The 26,048-nt window shown below is 33.9% G+C and overlaps 3 protein-coding genes and 1 non-coding gene across 10 annotated transcripts; 2 read left to right on the forward strand and 2 right to left on the reverse strand.

Annotated features, from left to right (window-relative positions):
* Positions 1–707: 707 nt before the first annotated feature.
* On the forward strand, positions 708–898 carry LOC138125145 (U2 spliceosomal RNA). The gene has a single exon (XR_011157359.1). It is a non-coding gene; the product is annotated as a U2 spliceosomal RNA (small nuclear RNA).
* Positions 899–4,338: 3,440 nt separating this feature from the next.
* casp (Fas associated factor casp) lies at positions 4,339–13,605 on the reverse strand. Its single transcript, XM_069040347.1, has 11 exons — positions 13,446–13,605; positions 13,262–13,330; positions 12,914–13,205; positions 12,679–12,859; positions 9,920–10,132; positions 9,681–9,871; positions 9,484–9,629; positions 9,142–9,433; positions 8,926–9,088; positions 4,627–4,939; positions 4,339–4,572 (listed from the first exon to the last, which is right to left on the reverse strand). Exons 1-11 carry the CDS (start codon positions 13,482–13,484, stop codon positions 4,492–4,494), a joined length of 1,980 nt encoding a protein of 659 aa, XP_068896448.1. The 5' UTR covers positions 13,485–13,605; the 3' UTR covers positions 4,339–4,491.
* Positions 13,606–14,030: 425 nt separating this feature from the next.
* Sgf29 (SAGA-associated factor 29) lies at positions 14,031–21,265 on the forward strand. 5 transcript variants are annotated; one of them, XM_069040350.1, is made up of 4 exons: positions 14,031–14,049; positions 14,446–14,723; positions 20,410–20,929; positions 20,974–21,265. In XM_069040350.1, exons 2-4 carry the CDS (start codon positions 14,553–14,555, stop codon positions 21,171–21,173), a joined length of 891 nt encoding a protein of 296 aa, XP_068896451.1. In that variant the 5' UTR covers positions 14,031–14,049; positions 14,446–14,552; the 3' UTR covers positions 21,174–21,265. The 5 variants fall into 5 exon arrangements, with proteins under 5 accessions (XP_068896451.1, XP_068896449.1, XP_068896450.1 ...); XM_069040348.1 differs by lacking the exon at positions 14,031–14,049 and adding an exon at positions 14,059–14,391; XM_069040349.1 differs by lacking the exon at positions 14,031–14,049 and adding an exon at positions 14,059–14,214.
* Positions 21,266–21,290: 25 nt separating this feature from the next.
* Positions 21,291–23,274, reverse strand: Pabp2 (poly(A) binding protein nuclear 1). 3 transcript variants are annotated; one of them, XM_069040356.1, is made up of 5 exons: positions 23,112–23,274; positions 22,649–22,894; positions 22,330–22,592; positions 22,045–22,178; positions 21,291–21,893 (listed from the first exon to the last, which is right to left on the reverse strand). In XM_069040356.1, exons 2-5 carry the CDS (start codon positions 22,890–22,892, stop codon positions 21,866–21,868), a joined length of 669 nt encoding a protein of 222 aa, XP_068896457.1. In that variant the 5' UTR covers positions 22,893–22,894; positions 23,112–23,274; the 3' UTR covers positions 21,291–21,865. The 3 variants fall into 3 exon arrangements, with proteins under 3 accessions (XP_068896457.1, XP_068896454.1, XP_068896456.1); XM_069040353.1 differs by having other exon boundaries at positions 21,291–21,902; XM_069040355.1 differs by having other exon boundaries at positions 21,291–21,973.
* Positions 23,275–26,048: the final 2,774 nt, after the last annotated feature.

The raw sequence follows: 26,048 nt of genomic DNA on the forward strand, positions 1-26,048 counted from the left end.
AGACAATTAAAAGGGCTATCAGAATCAAGAAAAAAAATTGCGGGTTTCCATTTAAAAAAAGTATCGATGACGTCATAACTCGAAAACAAATGACTGCTTGGAATTTTATTTTGTACTAAAATATGTATTTTTATAAACTAAAATTGACCTGTCCAAAGATTTTTTTGAAAGAAATTTTGTTTAATTTTTAAGAAATTTATTCCATACTTTTGCCGCTCACTGTACACAGATTTTATTTTCCGTGAGTGAATTTTACATTGTCAGGGGTTAGACATTGGGTTAGACCATGGAGGTAGTATTATATCTGTGGCGGTCGTAAAAAAGTAGGTAAGTCAAATAATTTCAAAAATGAGTTAACGATGTTTACACCTTAATAATAAATCATGGAATTAAATAATTCAGATTTTCACAGTTTAAAATTTACTTATATTGAAAGCAGGTAGAAAGAAGTTTCTATTTAATTACAGGATTTTAGGAATGATGTGGAATTTTGAATCGTTGCCCTGAAAAATTAACATTTTCGACTTACCTACTTTTTCACGACCGCCACAGATATATTTATATTATATTATAATACTACCTCCATGGGTTAGACGTTTGCTACCTTTAGTACCTGAAACGACCCTCACGGGGCGTCACTATCTACATCTTCCCTGTGTTTGGGGTGCGTTTCGTGCATAAAGCTTTCTATTGAAAGCGGACAAGTTATCGCTTCTCGGCCTTATGGCTAAGATCAAAGTGTAGTATCTGTTCTTATCAGCTTAATATCTGATACGCCCCGCATGCGGGGCCAGTATATTAAACTGATTTTTGGAAATTGACGGAGGTTAGGGGCTTGCTCCACCTCCGTCGCGGGTTGGCCCGGTATTGCAGTACCGCCGGGATCGGCCCACCTAACATACTTAAAAGAGAGATGAAATGCATTTTTCCAATTTTCTATTATATCATATCTTGCTTCTTCCTTCCGTAAATGACTACTTAGAGTTCTTCTTTTACTTCTTCTATCTAAAGAATAGAATAGTCCGAGTTCCAAGTTAAGTGGTTAGTTAACATGGGTCGGTATTTAATATTTATAGTTAGTTGGCAACTTAAGTCCAACTTGGGTGAGTTGTACTCGAGTCCTGAGTTTTGCTCAAGTCTAGATCTTTATTATACTTCAGTTTTGTTTGAGTCGTATTGCAATGGTTAATTGGTTATTATTAGGGCCCGGATCTTAGGCAATTAAAAAGTCGAAAATAGGTGCCTAAAATAGTCCCTTAAACTACTGCAAATAGTCCCTTAAAAACTGAAAATAAGCCACATTAGGTCCTTAAAGTTGTGGTTAATTAAATTAAAAAATGGGTTTTTAAAGTTTTAAGTACACCCAACAAGATATTTACTAATTATTCCTTATTAATTTAATTAATATATCTACCTACAAGTTTGTTAGTTATATACTTGTATTTACATACATTGCATACAATATATTGCTCTAAATTTTCTATTTTAAAACATTGTCCGTTATCCACCAAAATGGACTTATATTTTGAGAAACTTCTTTCTACCTCGCAAGAGGTAATAGGCGCAAATTTGTAATTAATTTCTTCCATTTTGGTTTCATGTTCCGGCACATCTTCATCTCTAAATCTCTAATTTTCGTTTTTATGGCAGAGACCATTGTATAAACGTTAAAGCTTCTAGCCAGCCAGGTTATTGTTCTTCACCGTCTTCTTTTTTATGTCATACAACTCGACTTCTAATCCCGGTTGTGAAAATCTGATCTTTTCTGTGTTGTGAAACTAAAAACAAAAATAAAACTGGACTACGCCAATGCACTCGATTTTGGGTCGTCCTTCCCCTACATCTAACGCATCTCGGTAGCCACGCCTGTGTACCTCTCGTTGAAATGCACTCTAACAATACCTACGTATCACAGACCATTAGACTGTGTATACCTGCACCCCTTCGAACAGAGGCAAACAGATAAACTCTGTAATTTATGCCAGTCTAATGGTTTGTGGTACTTTTGTATTGTCGGAGTATTTACCGCTGACACCATGGTCCCAACCGTAAAAGCGAAAAAGTAATTCCTTTATTGTACTGTACTTTGTACATTTCAATAAATACATCTCCCTAAATTTCAAAATCATAAAGCATTGTAAATTTTATTGAGGTACCACTTGTACATTTTTAATACCGTAAACTTCCCAGAATTCGAATATTGGGAAAAAATCGCGAAAATGAAATTGATTTTTGGTCATTTTAGGCATGTTCAGGCAGTTAAAAAGTAAAATAGGTATCTAAAGGGCATTTTAGGCCGAATAGGCAGAATCAAATATGGCTCTAATCACTCTAATTAAGCCAGAAATCATTTATAGACAAGTTTCATATATGTGCCTTAAAAAATAAAAATAGTCCATTTTGCCTAAAATCCGGGCCCTAGTTATTATAGTGTTATACGGTGCGATCAATTAAAAAATAAATCGAGTCGGCGTGTTACCTATGGCAACCCATGCTATAGCATAGGCTCCAAAGCAAACTCGATTTATTTTTTAAATGATCGCTCGGTACCATACACCTTGTTTTGAATTCTCTTGCAAAATGGAAACCGCGTACGGTTTAAAGGAGAAAATTCTGGTGGCTTCTCTCATACGCGATATGGGAAAGGCAATAGAAAATTAAAAAAACAAATGCAGTTTCGGTTGAACGAAAAAATAATGCTTAGAAAAGGATTACCACCCAGTCCAAAAAGCCCAACCAGAGAGTACCACAGTATGCACGGCCCAGCAATTGAAAAAATTGTGGTCCAATATATAAAATACGTTGTTGACGTATATTTGGAACTTCTTCTTCTCCTACTTCGTCAACAGTCATAAACATTATTCTTAAGAATTTTAGCCTAAATCTTCTTAGTAAAATGTTTGTATTAACGGAGATAATTGATTGTATATTTTATTGTTTTCTAAAATTTTGAGTCCAGTCCTGTCTATTTCTCCGCTGTATCAGATTAATAACTGACGTGGCCCAGGATGGACTAATTAGATGATAACTCTGACACTATTTTTGATTAATGTCCATGCTCATTTGATTTTTTTTTGTCAGTTCCAATTTCTAACAAATCAGCCCAAATTTGAGCAGGACCGGTTTCAGAAATTTTTTTACCATTTCACTTTCGTTTCCTCTTCATTAGCGTCGACCACGGGCCGGAATGAGGTAAATTTTCAAATACGCAATTTCAGCCATCACAAATCATCTTCAAATGTCTTGGTGCTTTCCGGCTTAAAATATTTCCGCCTATTTTGATTACACCCTGTATATCTTCTCTTTGCGCATGATCTAACAATTTTTAAATTACTATTTACAATTTATGGATTATTTTGTTACTTATAAATCCTTACGTGATAAGACAACGGAATTTATTTTCGAATTCAACTCACCAAAATTAGAAAATCTATTGGAAGTGTAAAAAGGCGAATTACAATTTTTGAATCTGTTCGAATAAGTTACTTAAAAAACGAGTAACAAATTGTAATTCTTTTGCTAATTCTACGATATCGCTCTTACACAAACCTTTTTTGTTTTGGCACGAAAAAATTGTTCCCACTCTAACATTTTTCGTCTCACAATATTGAATAATGAGTCTTTCGTCAATTAGTGACTCAACATTTACCAACGTTCCATACAACAGTATTAGAAAAAAAAATTGATTCACATTTGCCATGTCGATAAATGCAAACTGAACTTCGATTAAGCTGACATTCTGTGATTTGCGTAATTTAGAAACAATCAGGATTATTACTGACATAAAACTGTTATTTAATTGATTTATTAAAGACGTAATTGTATTCTGAAATAAATATTACATGAATATTTTACAAATATCTGAAGCTCTTAGGCAATTATGTATTACATTGTCATACAAAAACTACAATACTAATTGTTTCACAGTATTTGATAAAGTTTATTAAAATTAGTAAATAAATAAATTAAAGACAAATTACAAGTACTAATAATAACAGCAATTTATATACACAGTGTCTTAGATCTAGATCAAGAAGTTTATTCGTGATATTAACTATGAATAGCGAGTGATGTTTGTATTAGTAAAAGAATCAGCCCGATTTTCTTTATCACATTATCTATTTTTTTTTATTTTACAGGAATAGAAGTGCTACCATTCCCAAACAAACAGTAATAAAGGGTAAAATTGTATTTGGTGTACTACACGGCGACGTTATAACTTCTTTCTTATTCACTAATACTCACCATTGTATTCTTTAATAAAGTAAAACGGGGCAAAAACTTGTTCGTTATTGCCACCACAGAGACCAATGATCAGAATCAACACAATAATAAAACTGTCGCTAAAAATAGTTGTAATTCTATACATACAAATCAAACAAAACGTGAAATGAATGTATTGTTCTTGTTTAATCGTCGTAAATCGTAACTTCAACATAAATAATAAATGCTGCTACAGAACTAAGCCCTTTGTAGGGAATGTGACTGAATTTACCGTTCTTCTAATATCACAGTTTCTTGGGGACACAATTTTAATTCCTTGAGTGTATTGTTCATGTCTAACAGAGTCAGCTGGAAACAAAGAAGAATCAATAAAAAAAACAACAAGTACACGTCTCCACTCACATCTCTTCTAGGCCAGCTAGAAATTACTTTGTATTCATCTCGAGGGTAACCCTTGACGGTTAAAAAGTCAAACAGAACTTTGAGAGGTGTATTCGCTTGAAATCTTCGCTCTATGCTTTCACCGTTGGGTAATCTGAACCGGATTTTGGCAATACCATCTCCTTGACTTAGAGGTGGTTCTGAGGGCAAACTAGCTTCGACTTTCTTGCGGTACGCTTCTTTTCTTGCCAACTCTTGGGCTTTCTCGTTTTCTATCCTCTGTCGGGCCTCCGACTCGGCCTGAGCTTGCTGTCTTTTGGCCTCTTCCTTTGCTCTACAATAACCAACCCGTTAACGCAATTCTCTGGACGGCCGTTTGGCGTTAACTCCCGCCACCCACAAAATTTTCACATCAACATTTACAAAATTAACCGAGATGTTCTTTATTTTCATATTAGAAAAAAATATTTAAAAATTATTAAACACATCATGTTCGTCTGTTTCCTTACTGTACCGGGTGTCCCATCACTTGTGTCCCGTAGGAAAATGACTTTAAAACTAAATTATATTTATATGAAGGTATTATAGATGCATAAATACTGTTCACCGCCACAAAAATTGGGTATTACTTTTTTGTTAAAATTAATTACCTAGGTACAGCAGGCAAAAAACTATCACTTTAAAAATTAAATTTTGTTCAATGCAGTTCAAATTTAGTATACGTTTTGAAAAAATGGTAGAGCAATAAAATCCGTGATTAGAATTTAATTAAAATGTTTTGATGTAAAGATATTTGGTTAAATTAATTTGGGCCGTTCTACTTTATGAAAATTTATTGCAGACGAAGATTTATGAGGGGTTCCAGTGTGTTTGACGCCATAACACAGGCAGGTACCGCTGGAACCCTCTTGAATGGTCTTCGTACCATAAATTGCGGACAAGAATAATACCCACAAACTTAACTTTGTCTTCCATAAATTTTTATAAAGTAGAAGGACCCAAATTAAATTAACCAAATATCTTTACATCAAAACATTTTAATTAAATTCTAATTACGGATTTTATTTCTCTATAACTATTTCATAACGTATACTAAATTTGAACTGCATCGAACAAAATTTAATTTTTAAAGTGATAGTTTTTTGCTTGCTGTACCTAGGTAATTAATTAATTTTAACAAAAAAGTAATATCCAATTTTTGTGGCGGTGAACACTATTTATGCATCTATAATACCTTCATATAAATATAATTTAGTTTTAAAGTCATTTTCCTACGGGACACAAGTGATGGGACACCCGGTATTTTGTTTGCGGTTGCTCGGGCATTACCTTATCGAAATAGTAACACCATTATGATTTTTTAATAAAATATGAATTAAAATGGCTACTTTGTAATATATCGGGTGTAGAATTGGTTTACGAGACATAGGATTTTACTTGTAAAAATAAAGAGTTTCAATTATTGGCTCCCCTAACAATTTTATGGCAAAATTGTTAAAATGTTAATTGTTAAAATGAAAGTTGGAGAGAATTAAAATTACGGTCTAATTTCAATCTTAGTTTTATTCTACCATCTTGTGGTACTGAAAGAAAAGCAAGAAAGGAGTTAAGACAAAAATACTATTACTACTACACTATTATTTAATTTTCTTTTGATCTGCCCTTCAAATGAACTCGTACAGGACTACAGGACGAATGAAAAGGTATCTTCCATTAAATGTTCAAACTCCTTATTTTTACATGTAAAATCCTATGTCTCGTAAACCAATTCTACACCCGGTATAAATACGAAGGAGATAAAAAACAAAAAAATTATAACGGCAAATTCCATGAAGAACTGATGGAACTCCATGCTACCTACAATAAATACTACTTGTCCCATGCTTAAAATCAGCTAGTTTATTTTCTATTAGCGGACATCTTTCCAAAGATATTACTTTGTCTCCACTCTTTTTTACGGTATTGGGAGAAACAAATAAGTTCTACAGTCTCATTGACAGGAGTATCCTACGCAAGGTTATTGGGATAGTCTGATGATCAAGCGGACTAAAGTAAAACGTTGAAAAAGGTTTTTTCCAAGAACTACTTTTGTGACACCTTAACATTTTATTACATAGATAATAGAAAAAGCCTTGAAAAAAAGGAGGTAAGTGTTCACAGTGCCTCTAATAAAAACTAAGGACAACTCATTATCAAACTTGGTTATCTCCCAAATTAGAACCTACTGAATGTTGTTGCGGGCAAAAACCAAATTTCGTTTTTCCTAAAAGTCTTATCCGTCCCATTCATGTGTTCACACACAAAACCAAGATTTATCGTAACTCATTACCGTTGTAATAATAGAGAGATATTGCAGTGTCATATAACGGTTAGCAGTATTTAGAAAGACGTTAGAAAGACGTAGACGGTAATAACGATTGCGCTTTACGTAAATTGCGAACGTATACCGCAAAACGTTAACGTTATTTTTGACATTTTTCATATGTCAACAGTTTGACAATTCAAAAAAGTTTGAGTGTGATTTGACCGAAATAAGATGATGAACTGATTCTTCAATATCATCGTCATTTGCACCACCTAAAATTGCAGCTTCTACCATTTCGTTCCTTTTTGACACTACTTGTCAAGTTTGCATTGTCTTTTAATAACGTTAACGCCTAGATAAATTGCAATAACTTTAAATCACTATGCCGTTACAGCATAGCGTTATTTCAGAGCGCAATCATTTATTAACCTATTACTTAAATAAAGGTTGAATGCAATATCTCTCTATTAACTAATAACGCTTAGTTTTCGAGATACCAGACCAGTCTTGCTTTTTCATGAATTCTAATGAGAAGTCACAAATATTGACGAATGCACAAGTCTGAATAAAATTACCCATATATGGTTTTCGTAACAGCTTGTATCCAGTTTGTTATATTTGGATTTTTCTAAAATAACGGTGTTTCTGTTTTCTTTAGGATCATCTGTGAGAACACCTCAGAATGGTAACGTATTCTTTCTTTCGCGTAAGCTGTCAGTCATTTTTATTTTCTTTGACGTCCTGACACGAAGAGCAAGACTGATGTTTTAATTTTTGAAACAAATTATTTAACGACATACTTTATAGCCATAATAGGAAACTGTGCTTGTTACTAGTTCGTTAGAACTAACTTTTCTCGAGGATTCAACAGTATGATATTTAATAAATCGTATTACCCGGGCGCCGTTGCGTCACGGTTTTATTCTGGGCACTCTGCTCTCTCATTGGCCGGCCAATGAGCAGGCTCCGTTCGTGCCGCGTTCGGTCCCAACTTTCCGATAAATAGCTAACGCCGGCCGAAATTCGTTCATTTTCATTCACGCTCTAAACGTGTTCCTTTCCTTCAGTCCTCTCTTCTCCCTCTACAAAAAAGACTGCGGCTCCGTAAAAACGAGCTGGACAAAAAGACGATGCTCGACAAGCGGGAAGAGGTATCAGTCCACAAATCGACACCGGCCCCGAAGATGGATTCGACAGTTCGACCCAGGTAGTAAGAATTGAAATGCAGAATTTTTATTGCGCTTCGTCTATTTTCTGGAACTTCTGTCATTTTGTTTTTATTATACGCTTTAACTACCTCGTACACTTTAGTAATTGAACTCTGCTCAAACGTCTTCAATCGGGCGAGTCTTGACAACATTAGGATTCATAAAATCGATTTTCTTTCAAAGTATAAACTTATTTGGGGGCTAACCTCTTGTCTTTTTCTAAGTCGCGATAACAGCTTTTGGTACGTTTTCCTTCTTCGTAACATTTTATTATCGAATTGTTCCGACTCTTTCATTGCAGATTAATTACAAAATACTAACAACTTAAGACAACACATCAAACCTGTTCTTTCAATAAACCATAAACCATCATGGTTCTTTTGGGAACGTTAGTATTTTAACGGTAGATTATTGCAAAGTACAGAGAATTTTGATTCAATTTATCCCAATTGTTGTTGTTGATGTCCCAATTAATAATACGAGTATGGCACAAGGATCAGATACCTAAACAGGTTTGAAATAATCTGCATTCACTGTATATCAAAACAAAGCGCAATAAACAGGTTATTTCATTTCAAATGTAAAGGAAGTAATGTTCCTAGAGTTTAGGCGGACCTTCAAGACCTTTTAAACGGAATTATATATGTAATTCCAAAAAAAAAAATCAAGTACCGTTGATCTTGTCATTTGCTGTAAAAAACATTAACTTACAATTACATAATTGTTATAAAACGTAACTGGGTAATTTCATTTGATCCAGGTGTCGGTCAATGTTAAACCACAACAAAAAAGAGAGTAGACCCTCACCTGTCAGCTTCGAGACTTTCACGATACGCTTCGTCTTGTTCCCACTTGACCAACTCTCTCTCCGCCCTTTCCTTTTCTTCGACGATCTCGACTCGCTGATGTTCGGTGAACACTTCCACTGCTTCGATTAAACTTGACAATAATTCATTGACCCCCACGTTACCTACGAACCGTCGAACAAATCGAAATGTCAAATTTTCAAATTGAATTTTTTACCATGTATGACGCTAAAAATGTCCGTCGACGACCGAATTCTCATTATCAGGACCAAAGCCGGCAATCTGTCGACCGGGATGTTGCGTAGACTCATGGCCGCGGTCGCCCCTAAAGCGTTGTTGACGTAAGTTTGTAACCGGGAACGATTTGATTCGAACGTGAGATCCCAACCCCACAGTATAAAATTCGTTTCGAACATTTGCATGACGCTTTCGTAACCCAGAAGTTGAGTACAAAAGACATTTGTTAAAACGCTGGAATCATGATGAAGGTATATCGCCAGGATTTTCCTCTGCAATTAAGTACGAACAGTTACAGTCGAAACCGAGTTAATTGACATACTTCCGCCGCCGGCTTGGAACAAGCCTCTTTAATCGCTTCCTCCAGAGTGCTCTGATAAAAAGCGGGGTGAACCGGACCGTATCTGTTTGTGAACTGCTCTGAGAAGCTTATACTACCCACGATCTCGTCTTCTATGTGGTCTGGAACTGTCACACAAATTAGAAATACCGGAGATCTGCACCGCAGACGGTGCTTACTCAACGGTTCGGTGCGTTTCGATGGGATGTTATCGACGAAATATTCATCGTCGACGTTGAAACTTTCCGAAGCGTCCTCGAACTCGTCGTCGTCGCTGTCGATCTGAACGATGTTGCTGTTGTTCTGCTTCTTCTCTTTGTTGTGGTTGACAGGACACGAACGTTTCACTGTTAGATCGTGCTCGGGATAGCTGGAAAGTCGCATTAGCTTCGACAAGGTGGAAGAATCTTCGACTTACTTGATTCCAGACAGAGCCAGCATCGTCTGGTCGTCTATGTTGGGGGGCCAACCACTCCAAATTTGATTGCGAACGTGAATGCTTGTGAGTGTGTAGACGTCTCCTTTTACTTTCAGTATGCTCTGCGTGCCTGGATATTTGAGATTGTAGGTTGCTTCCTCACACTTTATGTTCAAAGTGTATTTGCCGGTCAATTTCTCTTGTACTTCTAAGCTGCAAAAATAGATGTTTATGGCGATGCGACAGGGAACTTCCAAAATACGTCAAAAAATATTCATAGTTCAGTTAGCACAATTTCTACGTAATAAAGAGAATACCAAATAATGAAATATATATTCCCTTGTGACCATTACAGCAAAAGTGAATATTTCCATCTCGGCTTAGTGGATTTTTTTTTAAATATACCTATTCATGATTTAAAAAACTATAATCTAATAAAACAAACAAAAAACGATACATAAAATAATTTATAATTACGTTAAAAATTAAAAATAAAAGTGAACACGTGATCCCTAGATAAGTTAATTTATTATTTGCACACTATAAAGAGCCGTTTCCCTATCACCCACTCTATTAACATGTCAGAATTATTCTATAATTAGCAACATTTTTGTTATCGGTGAAAATTGGTCATGCATTTAACATATTTATCAATGGAAAAACACTATATTCACATAACATAAGTATGTACATAAACTTCGATAAATATTTAACAGGGTAATGGACCAGTAACACATTTTTTTAATTTTTTTTTAGAAAATACTAAATTTATTATGGTCTATAGGAAATAAAAACACTATAAAGGTTAACCTGAATTATACCAAGCAGTTAAAGCGGTTAACTTAATTAATTAGCTGATGGTTAAACATTACAACAAAATTATCCGGTTAACCGGTTAAATGAATTTATGAATCAATTAAATAGGTAGGTGAATATATTTAAAGAATTTCATGGTGTCTGTATTGTTGTTGAACTAAACTGACCAATAGCCAGTTAACTACATAACCAGTGCGATTCTGTTTCCAAATAGTTATAATATCGGTCGTTACATTGAAAATTGGTTGTTTTAAATATTTTTTTAAAAATTAGAAAATCACTTCCGAATCAAAATTTAAAAAAATCAAGTTAATTTAGCAAATATATACTTGTAGAGATCATCAACTTCCTTTAAGAAATCAACAAGCTCTTTAAAAATCATTTTAAAAAATCGATCGTTAAAATAACGATCGCTAAATCATAACAATGTGTAAATGGAATCGCAGATTATAATATAACGGACTTAACCATCAAATAATTAACTAACCAGTTAAGCCATGTAGCTCTATTATATTATCGTACATTTCATTTATTTCTACCTAACTTTAGTAAATAATTATCGTTTTCTTAAAAAGAGAAAAATATGCAGCAACTATCGTATTAAACATCTGATATTTTTTATCATCTCTTCAAGGAGCGTTGACATTCGTGCGCAAATACTTCAAAATTTTAAAGTACTAAGCAGTAACTCCAGAAAATAAAATCGCTTTGTAGTAAATATTCTATTGAACTAAATGTATCATTTACTTGATAAAATCTAGTTATAATCAGGTCGGTTAATTCAGAAATTTTCAAAATCTCTTCATAACGGACAATTTTTCTATTAAGAACAAAACTTTTGGTCCATAAAGTATTCGTCTTATATAGGCTCCATCTTATGTACAAAATTAAAAACATATCCTTTTGTTCCTTAAAAAAATGTTACAGGTTACAATTTTTTTTTGTATATACAGATATGTAATTGGAGATACCACTACTCGTAGAAGTTATTGTAAATGTTCAAAATCCAATTTTAATCCCTGGTGCCGATCTTCACAGCAAAATTCGTATTTTGATATTGTTCGTGATTGTCAGTAGTTTATTGTTTCAATATCATTTGTGTTTTATTATGTTCTAAATTTTGCTGAATTAAAAATAAATAAATTATTGCTTTTTCCACTTGTTTTTAACAAGTTCTTTCATTTCCACGACACTTTATTTAAGACTTCAAATTTTGCGTTAAAACTCGGAACATAAAGTCAAAATCGTATTCTGAACTACTTTTTCTAATAACTTCTTTTGACATTTCCACTGTGAAGCAAAATATCAAAGATTAGATCTATGTATTTGCGAGACGCGAGATGTACCTCGATAAAATTCTACCATTTTCTACGATTTGTGAAAAATTTAAAAATACGAAATAATATCAAACTGTATTCATCTTAAGTGTTACACTCTATAAATTGGACCGTTGGAATATTTTTTGTTATAAATTTAACCGAACGTGAACATAAAATGATTTTCCTTGATTAAATTATTTGAAGAGAACCAAAAAAAAAAGTGCCCATATTATGATTTGACTACAGTCAGATAATTCCTCATATGTCAGATTTATCAAATATGTACAATACAAAAATAATTATTCTGTTACTTTCAAAAGGACGCTTAATTAATACTTATGGACTTTCAACCAACATGTTGATTAATAAGCAAATTAATAGTTTTCAATTTCTTTCAAGTTTACTTCAGATTTATAAAACATATAATTATCTGACTTATTAATAGTTCAAGTCTAAGTGACGTCAGCAAAATAGCGAGAAGACTATATATAGTAAAGCATCTCCCCATGACAAAGCATATTTTGACTAGTATTATTTTTTCATTAACAAAAAATCAATATTGTTTTAACCCAGCAAGAAATTTGTTTTTCATGCACATAAAAATAAACAAATAAAAAAACTTACTCATCCTCTGCTGTAAATCCTCCCTCCGATGGCTTGAGTGTTAAATGCAATGAACTTTCTTGTGGCAGTTGCAATGCAGAAAATGGAGTATTCTCATACTGACTCATCCTTGCCCATCCAGACAAAAGCTGGCGACAAGGTGACACCTTCAGTTCTTTGAATAATCTCAATTTTAGATCAGCTGTAAAGAAATATTTTATAAAAACTTGTGACTCATTATTCCTCAGTAACTCACAAACTGTTGCCGATTCTGGTAGTTCTATCGTAATAATTCTATCACAATATTGTATAGTAAATTTGAGCATCTTGGTTAAATTATTTCTTACAGTAGAAGTAGATGGTTGGTCGTTGGTTTGATTGTTGGGTACTGGCGGATGCCCAACATTATTGCCAACTTCCATCATATCAGTGGCTGTTTCGATGGGACTTGATGGTACATTTATGTAATCGTCGACTACCATAACGTCGGGGTCAGACCGAGGTTGGAACGACTGACTGTCAGGTGGCATAACACGACTGACTGCACGCTTTTCACACAAAACCATGTAGTCTTTAAAGAATTCGATTTTTGTAAAATACTTACTAGTAAATCCCAGTTTGTTTCATCGAGATGGTAAATTGCTTCGGCAACATCTTCGATTCCAGTGCAAGCCTAAAACAATGGAAAATTGTGCAAGAAAAATACTGATTGTCATTCTTCTAACCTGACTCAATTTTCAATTGATTTTTATCATTGATTTTATAAATACTAATGTTAAAAGAGTTACCTGGAAATCTGCGAGAATTTCTTCTCTATTTTCAGACATAATCACAACAACGTAAAATATTTATTTCACGAGGGACAATTGGACAATACGTTTCTAATATTAGGGAAAAACACTACCTGTCAATTCCCAAGACGTCTACAAAACATCAAACACTACGCATGCGCCGCGCTAAATTCAAACACAAACCACCTAACGATTTTTCTCTAACAAGAAGACTAGAATTCTAGTCTTCTTGTTCTCAAGTTATAAAATGTAATATAGTGGAACGTTCGTAAATATAAATACATACTACAAAGTAACTCTCTTTTACGCATTTATATATTTTTATAAATATACATTGTTTGGGCTAATTGACAACTTCGTTTATTCTTACATTCAGTTTGTTTTATTAAAAACATCTTGAATTTTGTGTATAAATACTCATTGCAGTTATACAATTCTTGCTATATTTTGTAAATTATAAATTTTTATAAGATTTAAGGAAGATTTATAAGAGTTAAGATATGCAACACACCTTCTCATTCTATGCAAGTGACAACATCCGTAGAATGTATAGTACTTCAGACTTCAGAGACAGAATGACAGACATTCTGTGATTTTTGAGGTTTGTGTTCTGTGATTTTTAGTTCTATTCATCTATTCTGGGTTCTATTGTTCTATTGCTGTCTGTAATTCTGTGATTTGTGCGTATTAGATTAGTAAATTAGTAATCCGTGTTTGTGCGTGTAATGGAAACACGATAAGAATAAGTGGATTGTAAAATATAAACGTAAATGTTATTCAACATTTCTTCATTTTTACAATAATTAACAAGTTTCAAAAAATATAACTTTATTGTGAACTATTTTGTTGTGTACAGTTTTGACACTAATTAAGAACAGTAAATAAACTGATGGTGCGAAATTTGATTAAAATAAATTTTTCAGCTAGAACAATTTGTAGAATTGTCAGTGTGTTCGACTACATTAAATGTTTTTGTTACCATTGAGTGTGATTTTAGATTCTGATCACGCTGGTCTTCATCTGCTGGTATCACGCCATCATTTTAGACAGACACTTTCGAGAGTTCCAAGATTTACACATTTGTGACTGAATTTCGCATGGAAAATGCCGTTCAGTGCTGACACAATTGCTGCACAGAAAGTGCAAGAACATCTAAAATCACTTTATCAAATGGTTCACGAAGTAGAGAAAAAACGCCAACAAAGTGATCAAGGTATAAATAACATTATCAAGTTTCAAACTGGCCAAGATGAAAAGTCTAGTCAACATTATCAGGTAAATAACACAGTTACAGTTATTGCCCTGCAAATGCATGACATTCACAAAAAATGTAGTAACATGTTCCAAAAAAATAGCAGTAATTAGGGGGTATCAACATTTTTCGGTCTGGTGTTGGCGTTAGAGATTCATCTATAGGTGTAGAGGTTTCAGCAAGTGTTAACTGAAAGATATCAGTATGTCTCATGTGATTTTGACAACTCTGCTTACCATAATGACTGCAAGAGAATGTATTAAAAAAAGAATGTCATAACCTTTTATCATGACGGATGTTTATGTTCCACTATTAGTTCAAATTCAGTTACACTTTTTTATTGTCTTCAAAAGAAACAAAATTATAAGATGAAAATTAAACATTGACAGCGTCAGTGCAATATCAATTTGGCATTTTTACGATAACGGTGATCTTCATCTGCCAGCACTACACCATCATTTTCAAAATGATTTTATAAAATCACTTTATCTAATGGTTCATGAAGTAGAGAAAAAACTTCAGCAAAGTGAACAAGATATACGTAACAAATATCAAACAAGAAGGACGAATGATATAACATCAAGTAAATCGGATAGTTACAGTTAGCGCCCATAAATTCTATCACATTCACAAAAAAAATTGTAACATGTTCCAAAAAAGAGGCAGTAACTGGGGGGCCCCTTCGATCTGCGTTGCTGTGGCGGTGGCTTTGGCGATATGTCTGTAGGTGCAGGAGTTTCAGCAAATGTTGACTAAAAAGATATCGATGGGTCTCGTGTGATTTTGTCAAGTCTACTTACCATAACGACTGCAAAAGTGCATATTACAAAAAGGATGTTATATCTTTTTGTCATGACGGATGTTTATGTTGCACTATTAGTTGAAATTCAATTTCGCTATATTATTATAAAGAAAGAAAAACAAAATTGTATTTCATTGGCACAATGAAAATTAAAAAATGACAGCGTCAGTCCAATATCAAACTGACATTTTTATTAGTCTTCGTCTGCTGGTACTTTTAGACATTTTCGAGGGTTCCGAGGATCACACATTTGTGATTGATTCTCGCTTTGAAAATGTGTATCAGTGCTGACACAATTGTTGCACAGAAAGTGCAAGAACGTCTAAAATCACTTTATCAATCAAACGGTTCACGAAGTAAAGAAAAACTCCAACAAAGTGATCAAGGTATAAATAACATTATCAAGTTTCAAACTGGCCATGATGATTATCAGGTAAATCACACAGTTACAGTTATTCGTCTTCATATCTAATACATTCGCAAAAAATCTGGTAACATTTTCCAAAAAAATAGCAAAAATTGGGGGGGTTGATTATTTGTCGGTCTGGTGTTGGCGTTAGAGATTCATCTATGGGTGCAGGGGTTTCAGCAAGTGTTAACTGAAAGATATTGGTGTGTCTCATGTGATTTTGACAAGTCTGCTTACCATAATCACTGCAAAAGTGTGTATTAAAAAAATAATGGCATATCCTTTTATCATGATGAATGTTTATGTTCCACTATTAGTTCAAATTCAGTTTCACTTTTTTATTGCCTTCAAAAGAAACAAAATTATAAGATGAAAATTAAACATTGACAGGGTGAGTGCAATATCGAATTGACATTTTTGTGATAACTGTGATCTTCATCTGCCAGCACTACACCATCATTTTCAAAATGATTTGATAAAATCACTTTATCTAATGAAGTTCATGAAGTAGAGAAAAAAATTCAGCAAAGTGGACAAGATATACATAACAAATATCAAACAGGGTAGGACGAATGATATAACATCAGGTAAATCGGATAGTTACAGTTGGTGTCGCGAATTCTATCACATTCACAAAAAAATAGTAACATGTTCCAAAAAAGAAGCAGTAACTGTGGGCCCCCGATGTGCGTCGCTTTGCCGGTGGCCCTGGCGATACGTCTGTAGGTGCAGGAGTTTCAGCAAATGTTGACTAAAAAGATATCGATGAGTCTCGTGTTATTTTGTCAAGTCTGCTTACCATAGCGACTGCAAACCTGCATATTACAAAAAGGATATTATATCGAGCGATAATTTAAAAAATAAATCGAGTTTGCTTTGGAGCCTATGCTATAGCATGGGTTGCCATAGGTAACACGCCGACTCGATTTATTTTTTAATTGATCGCACCGTATCTTTTTGTCATGACGGATCTTTATGTTCCACTATTAGTTGAAATTCAGTTTCGCTATATTATAATGAAACACAAAATTGTATTTCATTGGTACAATATGACAGCGTCAGTCCAATATCAAACTGACATTTTTACTAGTCTTTATCTGCTGATACCTACTACGCCTTTATTTTAGACATTTTAGAGGGTTCCGAGGATCACACTTTGTGATTGATTCTCACTTTGAAAATGTGTATCAGTGCTGGCACAACTGTTGCACAGAAAGTGCAAGAACATCTAAAAGCACTTAATGAAATGGTTCACAAAATAGAGTAAAAACCCCAACAAAGTGAACAGTATAAATAACATTGTCAAGTTTTAATTGGTGTAGTCAACATTATCATTATCAGGTACGTCACAGAGTTAGAAATATTAGGTATCTTGAAATTTAAGATGTGGGCAAAAATGCGATACACATCTGTGAGTGCGGGAGCAAATAATGTTACCTAAAAAGATACCAGTATGTCTCATGTTAACGTCTGCTTACCATAATGACTGCAAAAATATATTTAAAAAAAAGAACAACTCACTACGTTGAACATTTATGTTCCACTATTCTTTTAAATTTAATTTCGCTTTTTTATAGCTTGGGAAAGAAACAATTTTTTTTTGACTGCTGAAATAAAAATTGAACAATGCAATATCAGATTTGCATTTTCAATAAGGAATTTCAAAAATATAAACAAAAGTTTCAATTTTATGGGGCAATTAGGAAAGTGTAATTTATGTATATTTTTAAATAAAGTAAATAAACAATTATACAGTGAACAAAATTCAAAATAGGGTTATGTAATTTTTTTAAGAAAACCGCTCGGGCAGGTGGATTTTATTTCGAAAAATGCCATCCTGTGACGAAATTTGTTTAAATGACGTCATTGGTTTTTGTTCAGTGACGTCATCACCTATTTTTTTAAATGACAACCCCCACCTTTTTCTTCTTTTTCTGATAGACCTTTCTACTACCTAAATGACTAATTTAAAAAAACGGTAACTTACATAACAATTTTTTTGAGAAAATGATAAATTTTATTTCAAAAATTTAATTGAATTTTTAATGTAAAAACAAAATGTTAATTGACCTCAAACAAAAATAAATAAACAAACATCTAAGGTTAACAATAAAATTTAATGCAAATTTTGAAATTGCGGGAGGACAACCATTTGGCACTCATCGACACATTGTACACAGCGCTCAGTAATGTCACGGCTTATTTGTTCCATTTCAGCCAGAATTATCCGCCGTAAATCTTCAAAATTGTTTGATCTATTAAAATAAAGCTTCGATTTTAAATATGTAACGCCCTAGAAAAAAAGATTACATTAAAAATTAAATTACATTTTTGAAATAAAATTTGTCATTTTCTCAAAAAAAATTATGTAAGGTACCAATTTTTTTTCATGCATCGTTTAGATAGTAGGAAGGACTATTATGTAGAAAGAGAAGAAAAAAGTGGAAGTTGTCATTTAAAAAAGTTGGTGATGACGTCATTGCGCAAAAACCAATCCAATGACGTCATTTAAACCAATTAATACTAAAGCCCGGTTTATTCACCTTCAAGTAACTTTAATTGGACGGTAATTACCATGGATCTACCAATAGCAGATTCTAAATCATAGCAACTACTGGTCAGATAAATTTACTCGAAGGTGAATAAACCGGGCCTAAATCTTTTAATTATTTCCCTAAAATATTAAAGTGTTTACAATCCCCAATTATACTGATACGCCAAATTTGGTCGGCTTTATTATTTCGCAAAAAATTAACTTTTGTCAGGGTGGAAAATTATTTCTCCACTGAATTTTTCCTTTCTAATCTTTAACGTGTATTGCACAGTTTTTACATTTCCTAAAGCAGTAATTCATTTTTTTCACGTCCGTTAAAAAAGTTTATAAAGGACACGTTTGTTTCATCGCGCTGGAAGCGTGAAAAAAAGTGTCATAGCGTTTCATTTTTTCACGCATTTGAATGAAAAAGTGTCGTAGCGTGTCATTTTTTAACACAAAACATAGAAGACTGACTTTGCTATGACACTTGACATTTGTCAGAAATTAGAACGCATTAATTTTGCAATTTAGTTCTTACTTGAGTTCTTTGTATTAAGTATTAGTTTTTTTTCGTAGAGGGATCCCTCTACGGTTTTTTTTGGTATTTGTGTGCTCGCATAATAGAATCTGACAGTATCTGAAGTAGATAGTTCTTGATTTTTATTACGGGCGTGAAAAAAATGTATGCAATATGCAACTTGTTTCGCTCGTGCGGAAAATTTTCCTTCTGGTAAAAAAAAAGATTTACTTTACTAACTTGTTACATAAATAACTACGGTGTGATCAAGAATGACTGAGTCTGTTGGTAACAATGAAATTTGTCAAATTTGAAATTTACCATCAAAGGTTCATTCTTGTAACAGCATAAATATAGCCGGCATAACCAAAAATGTTTTTTTTTCACGATCGGGAGTAGAAATCAACTTTTCGGATGTCAACATCGTGACAGAAGTTGAGCATTTTCATTTCATATTTGCTCCCTAGGGAGTTTTTATTTTTTTGACAGTTGTGACAAAAATCTAATGGGAGTTTTCATTTTTTTGACTGTTGTGACAAAAATCTAATTGTGTTGTCAAGGCAACTACTAATTCCATTAAATTCATCGAAAGATGACAACTCATTTGTCATCATTTTTGTATTCTTAAAATTTGAGATTTTTGTGCTGTTTCTACTCCCTACCGTGAAAAAAATAGTATATATACTTCTGGAGAGAATGCTCATTTTTCCCTCGGTGCTTTGTAGCCCTCGGGCTACAAACTGCACCTTAGGAAAAATCATGCATTTCTCTCCCTCAATATATAATATACTATTAATGTCGTCTCAAGTTAAAAAATCCGGTCAGTGCCAATTACGAGACAAAAAACACCAGTACTTTTCAATTGTTTCATTGCCAACAGATTCAGTCATTGTTGATCCCATTGTACCTATCGGGTGTTTTTTAAATTTCACCTCATAGTAGGCGTTGAAGAGTCGATTGGGAACGCACCATACGGGTTACGGATCACGGATCAGCTGTTTAACTCTTACGTTTTACACGCGTGTTGCGTTCACACCCTTGAACGCCAACTTTGAGGATAAATTTAAATGAACGCACGATATGTGTATTCCGACGCTGATTCTTGACAGTCATTGTTAAAACTAAGAATTCCTTTAACAAATTAACCCTTTGTTTATTACACGAACTGATACACATAAAATGAAGTTTTCACAAAATTTTAATGTTCATTGCTTTTTTTTAAGAGAGAAAGGAGCACAACATTAACTGTTTATTAATAACTTTTATTGGATAAAGAACATGCACGTAAACACTTTTTTTAAATAAAATTTAGAAAGTAGGTAATGGTAATAGAGACGATGATCACCCAACGAAAATTACTGAACAGGATTGGCGGAAAAGCATTTAAACGATTTCGAATTGGCAGACGGGGATAAAAACATAATGAAACTAATTTTTTTGACTAGATGAAACTGAAAAGTTTGTACAAAACGTCGATATCGCAAGCCGAACAGGAAGAGGATTTATTACGACAGGCGCTCCAGAAAATCGCAGAAATCCGCAACATCAAGAACGAGCGAAGAATCCAGGCGAGAAATGCGGGAAACAAAGAGTCCATCCGCAGGGGCACTTGGATGAAGATGCTGCTGAGTTCGGCACAAACTTTGCCCCTTTTCGTGGGCAAAATTGATGAGAAACCGCCTCCTTTGTGCGGGGCCATTCCAGCCGATCCCGGTTACGTGGCGAAAGTGGGCGACATGGTTGCCGCTTTGGTCAAAATCCCGGATGGGGACGGTGAAAACTGGATTCTAGCGGAAGTCTTTAGTTACAATCACACCACGAATAAGTACGAAGTCGACGACATTTTGGCGGAACAGAATCAAAAAGGGAGGCATACGCTCAGCAAGAAAGGAGTGGTGCCGTTGCCCTTGATGCGAGCGAATCCTGAAACAGACCCTTCAGCTTTGTTCGCACAAGGGACTGTTGGTGAGTTACATGCGGGGCGGCAACAGAAAATTATTCATAATTAGAATTTTTTTTTCCAGTAATGGCTCTTTATCCCACTACCAGTTGTTTTTACAAAGGCATTGTTAACAAGCCTCCTGCTACCCATACAGATGAATATGAGATTTTGTTCGAGGATGCGACTTACCCGGAAGGTTACAGCCCTCCATTGTACGTGGCTCAGCGTTATGTCATAGCCATTAAACAAAAGTCCAAGCAGACTTGACATTATCTTTCAGACAACATGTCTGACTCTGAAACTTCAGCTTTTATGGAATAAATTATGGTTAAACAATAAAGTACGATGTAGGAACGCAAGGATAGTTTTTTTACAAGACCCAACTTCTCTCTTTATGCTTTACCAATTTATTATTCATTTTTACATTTACATGAACTTTTTTACATTTTTGTTATTTTCTAATCTAACTTTTAAAAAAATGGAACTCCTGAAAAAAACAGGCTGAAGGTACCTGTAATGTTGCAACATTAAAGATCAATATAAAAGAAAAATTCACACCCTAACAAGATGGCCCTTTTTGTCATAATAAACTCAATACAATTACCAGTTGCTCACACAACTAGAGAAAATCATAATTAGCTTTATTATGACTTTCTCTACTGCTGTTTGAGTATATAATTTTTTTTTTATGAAAATGACTTCACACATCCACACGAAAATTTTGACACCCACTCAAAGAATTCATACATGTTAGCTTATCTAAATTTTATGGGGAAATAAAATAATTAACTTTTTTTTGTTAAAAATTTACAGGTTTTTTTTTTATACGCGTCACTTCTTTTTTTCTTGTTTCTTTTGTAACTATTTTTCTTTGTCCAAAATATCAGAGTGATAGAATAATGAGAGGTGTTACTTAAACAAAAATGTAATAATGATGTTCCTTATATTTACCAGGCCCGTCAGTATGGTGAAAAATATCCACCTCGTCTGTAACTCCTAAAAATGTAGACATCAGTTCATTAAGAAACTTCAGTAATTACTTTACAATTAATAAAACAGAAACAATACTGCAAAAGAAAAAGAAAAATTATATTGTTTCATGTTTTTTTTTTGTTTAATGGAGACTAGAAAACAGTACCTTGGCCTACGCATGGGCCTGTACCCAGCGTAATATCCCCGGCCGACTCCTCGAGCCCCGCGAAATGTCCCTCTGCCTCTCGGCGGTCGATTCGTGGTCGAAAGTCCAGGTCTGTTAGTCCTCTTGGGCATCACCTAAGTAAGAGGCGGATAATAACGACATACTCAACGTGTATCCCAATTAATAAGTCAAGATAAAAAAAAAATCAATTCCATCATAAATCAAACTCCCATATTAATTCTAACGCCAATTACTAAAATGTGTGTCCTGAAAGCAAAGTCTCACTTTAATTTGTCTTCCTCTGAACAAAGACTCGTCCATCGCCATTGCTGTCTGCACAGAATCTCTGTCCCCAAATTCAATATACGCGAAACCTTTTGGATGGCCATCATACTTGTTACAAAGGATTGTAACGCGGTTTATCGAACCACAGCCATGGAAGTGTTGCTCTAGTTCTTCAGCCGTCGCACCGTAGTCTACATTACCGACGTAAATACTGCGGTTGTCGACTTCCATCTTTTCTTCCAGAGACATGTTTAGAGGACTGGCTAATAAAAATAATGATTTATTTTGAAATAGGGCGATCTGCGTTTGTGGTACATACTGAGTCCAGGAGGACTTCCCATATTCATTTGTTTGTCAACTTCACTCTGGAGCTGTTTCAGTTTTTCAGCTTCCTCTTCCATCTCTCTGACTCGAGCCTTGATCGCTTCGAGCTCGGGGTCGTCGCCGCCAGTACCGTCTAAGTCTGTGTCGTTCAAAAGGGCGTCGTCGTGCATACCATTTGTTTCATCTAAAGAGTCTAAGTGATCCTCTGGACCTATTCCTAGATCTTCATTGTCTGCCATAGCTGAAAAAATTATTAACATAACCACATATTAAAACACCACCTTGATAACTTTTCCGTTGCAATAATAACAGCTTTTGCTTTGATGAATTGGATAGGTCATAAGTGCACACCTAGAGATTATACGTAGGTAACTGTTCTGCGTGGTTTTGTGCAGCGGAACTTTCTCAAAATGTTCCGATTCCCAATTGAACTTGGATTAAGGAAAGTCTGTACTTACTTCATGTAATCTGTTATATGTGAAGAATATTATTTCGAGTATATTTTTTGACAAAAACGCCACTAAAACACACCATCCAAAAGCCTTTTTGATAACCGGCAAATAGAAGAGTCGGCTTGTCTAAAAAAAAAATGGCGTCGCAAATTGTGGCCAACACTTATGGCATCAGAATTGCCAACAACGGCAAGAAATTACACTATGAAAAGCTACCCAAATTCAAAATAAATAAATAAACACATAACATAAACAAATAAACAATCCTTTAGCCGCAAGCGCAATAGTAATTCAAGAAAAATTTTCATACAGTTCTATAAATCTAAACAAATAATGCGTTTTATCATTTATAATTTAATATTAACTGAGATCAGCAAAATCAGGAAAAATTCAAGGCGAATTCGTACCTGCGCTAATTGTCAGCCAAATGTTGATTATTTGAAAATCTTCTGCACAATATAAAGAAAAAAAAACTCTTATTACTGGTATTATTACTGACAAAGTTTACAAACATATCAAACTGCAAGGACTGAATAAACCTAGAAATACCAATGAAAGCACTAACGCCAAACTTAAAATAAATATGTATTTTCTGGTTGATTGATTGATTGATAACTTCATTAAAATTCAAATATTATTACTCTTACTCTAGTGTCTAGTATTTTTTTTCTTCAGCTGAATTTATTCTTGGGAAATACTCTTCTAAGTAAACTGACGAAACGCCAATTTTGTTTAAAGCGAATCGATGTGTCCGTCTGTCTTACGTCATTTATTACCAATAAATAAATCAATCTGCTCTAGTTTTTGTTAGAAAATAAAAAACACCGGGAAAAACGTTTTCTTGCAAATGCAAAAATGGCTCATCGACAGATATAATCTTGTCAAAAATAAATTACTCCCTATGATTCAGGGATATTCGTTACTACTAGTACGGTTGGCTTCAAAAAAAACGGGAACCGTCAGAAAAAGTTCTGTCAGATATGATTAAATTTTTATAGTTTGAAACGGCCTTTTAGAGTTTAGGTTAAAAAACTGCACGCACTAATGTGTCAGAATTACTACTGTCAAACGGACACAAATTGACATAAATTGATAAATTAAATTTCCAATTCACATTAGGTCAGATTTCAATTCCCGTTTTTTTTTGAAGCCAACTGTACAGGGTATTTCACGAGTACACGAGTGATAATGAGCCCGGCGGAATAGAAAATGCAACCCACAATACATTAGGAGGAAAAGCCGGATATTTATCGCCCCTTATTTTTTTTGTGTTTTTCATTTTGCGCAATATGTTTACATTTTTAAATTACAGTAAAATATTTATTTATTATTTTATAAAGATTTTTACCCAATTTAAGTAAAAATCTTTACCACAACATAGATTACAATTTACATTGGATGCATCTGTAATAATTACCGCATCCTAATGCTATCACAAGAACGAACGAGATGAACCGAAAACGAAAAATGAGCCGGCGAACTCGTAATTAATAAATTCAATAAAATTATACAGGGTGTTTGAAAATTGCTAGTACAAAAAAATACTGGTAATTGGTGATGGTGAGTTAGTCATCGGCAAAAAATTTTTTTAATAAAAGTCCTCTAGTTTTCGAGATAAAAATTACTAAAAATTGGATTAAAATTGTTAGTACCATTGTTAGTTGCCAAAATCTTGCAAAAAAATATTTATTTTTCATATTGTTGTATAGTCCTTCATTATCACGCTTGGTTACCAAGGTTTAAAAAATACTGCCCCGCCTGAGGCCTAAAATATGCTGGGATAGGGTTACTTTATCCCTTTGTTTAAAAAAATTAAAAATTGGTTTTTTGGATTTCTTAGGGCTTCTAGATGCCACAGTTTTTTTTTTGTACTAGCAATTTTCAAACACCCTGTACAGATATGCAGATTGTTGCAAACTGGAGAAAAAAATTTACGAGACAATCCTTCACGCATTTTAAATAATTTTCTAATGAGATGATACAAATAACAATTTTTTATTAGGATATTGTTTGTAATTTTTTGTTTCCAAATAAGAACTTTACAACTTTATATTAAAAAAAATGGGTTCTCTGACATACTTTAACTCATTTATATTTTTGAATCGTCTGTAGACTTGTACGTCTACAAAAAAATCCTATTGTAATAACTGTGACAAGGTGAATTAACAACTTGTCGCAGCACCTCCGGTCGTATATTATGTAGTTTTTTTGATCAAATGGTATTTTACCAAATCGTTCGATAAAAAAGACACGTCTGAGTCGCCGCCCTTTGAATATTTATAATTGGATGCACTTGACACATATGTATTGTTAATAATAAATAACAATAAAATGGCGCGAGATGCCGGATATAGCCTCGTCGATTATTCCACTCCTCACCATTTCTAGAGGAAATTTCCTTGATTTTGTTTGTCAAGAATCCTTATTAAAATCCTGCTGTAACTTGACTTAGGTTATGGTGGAATATGTTAAATTAAATCTGATGGCATTGATTCGAGGGTCACTCACTAACCTTTTATACCCACACGAAAGGTGGCCGCCGGATATCCTTCCTGAAGATTGACAAGACAAGTACGAGCTCTAATGATATGCGATTCAGATAAAAAAAAATGTTTACTCTCAATTCCTTTTACCGCCTGTGTTGTATTCAATTTATTACTTTTGGTATCGATTAATTTATAGATAGGCCCGTCGAGTAAACAACAAATAATTCTCAGAAGACCAAATGTAACCTATCTGAGATCCCTGAAGGACACAACAGATCCGGATTTTCACTTGTAAACACTTCCTAATCCTCCAGTTTCGTTGGCATTGTTCGTCGAAGATTTTATCGAGCGATCGTAAATGAATATAACATTTGGTTCTTTGAAAATGAAGCAAGATGCCAATAAAAAAACAATAAACGACGTTATTGCCTTTTCAACAGACAATCTTCAACAGAGA

The sequence above is a fragment of the Tenebrio molitor genome, chromosome 2 (assembly GCF_963966145.1).
Source record: "Tenebrio molitor chromosome 2, icTenMoli1.1, whole genome shotgun sequence".
Classification (NCBI taxonomy): Eukaryota; Metazoa; Arthropoda; class Insecta; order Coleoptera; family Tenebrionidae; genus Tenebrio; species Tenebrio molitor.

Excerpts from the sequence above, each read along its gene's own strand:
- casp (XM_069040347.1), bottom strand. The coding sequence starts at position 13,484 with ATGTCTGAAAATAGAGAAGAAATTCTCGCAGATTTCCAG. Across the intron at positions 9,434-9,483 it reads GTTCCAAGCCGGCGGCGGAA|AGGAAAATCCTGGCGATATA; the intron begins GTATGTCAATTA and ends ACTTAATTGCAG. Across the intron at positions 9,089-9,141 it reads CATTTTTAGCGTCATACATG|GTAACGTGGGGGTCAATGAA; the intron begins GTAAAAAATTCA and ends GACGGTTCGTAG.
- Sgf29 (XM_069040350.1), top strand. The coding sequence starts at position 14,553 with ATGCCGTTCAGTGCTGACACAATTGCTGCACAGAAAGTGCAAGAACAT. Across the intron at positions 14,724-20,409 it reads AGTCTAGTCAACATTATCAG|ATGAAACTGAAAAGTTTGTA; the intron begins GTAAATAACACA and ends TTTTTTGACTAG. Across the intron at positions 20,930-20,973 it reads GTTCGCACAAGGGACTGTTG|AATTTTTTTTTCCAGTAATG; the intron begins GTGAGTTACATG and ends ATTCATAATTAG.
- Pabp2 (XM_069040353.1), bottom strand. The coding sequence starts at position 22,892 with ATGGCAGACAATGAAGATCTAGGAATAGGTCCAGAGGATCACTTAGAC. Across the intron at positions 22,593-22,648 it reads GGGAAGTCCTCCTGGACTCA|CCAGTCCTCTAAACATGTCT; the intron begins GTATGTACCACA and ends TATTTTTATTAG. Across the intron at positions 22,179-22,329 it reads TCAGAGGAAGACAAATTAAA|GTGATGCCCAAGAGGACTAA; the intron begins GTGAGACTTTGC and ends CCTCTTACTTAG.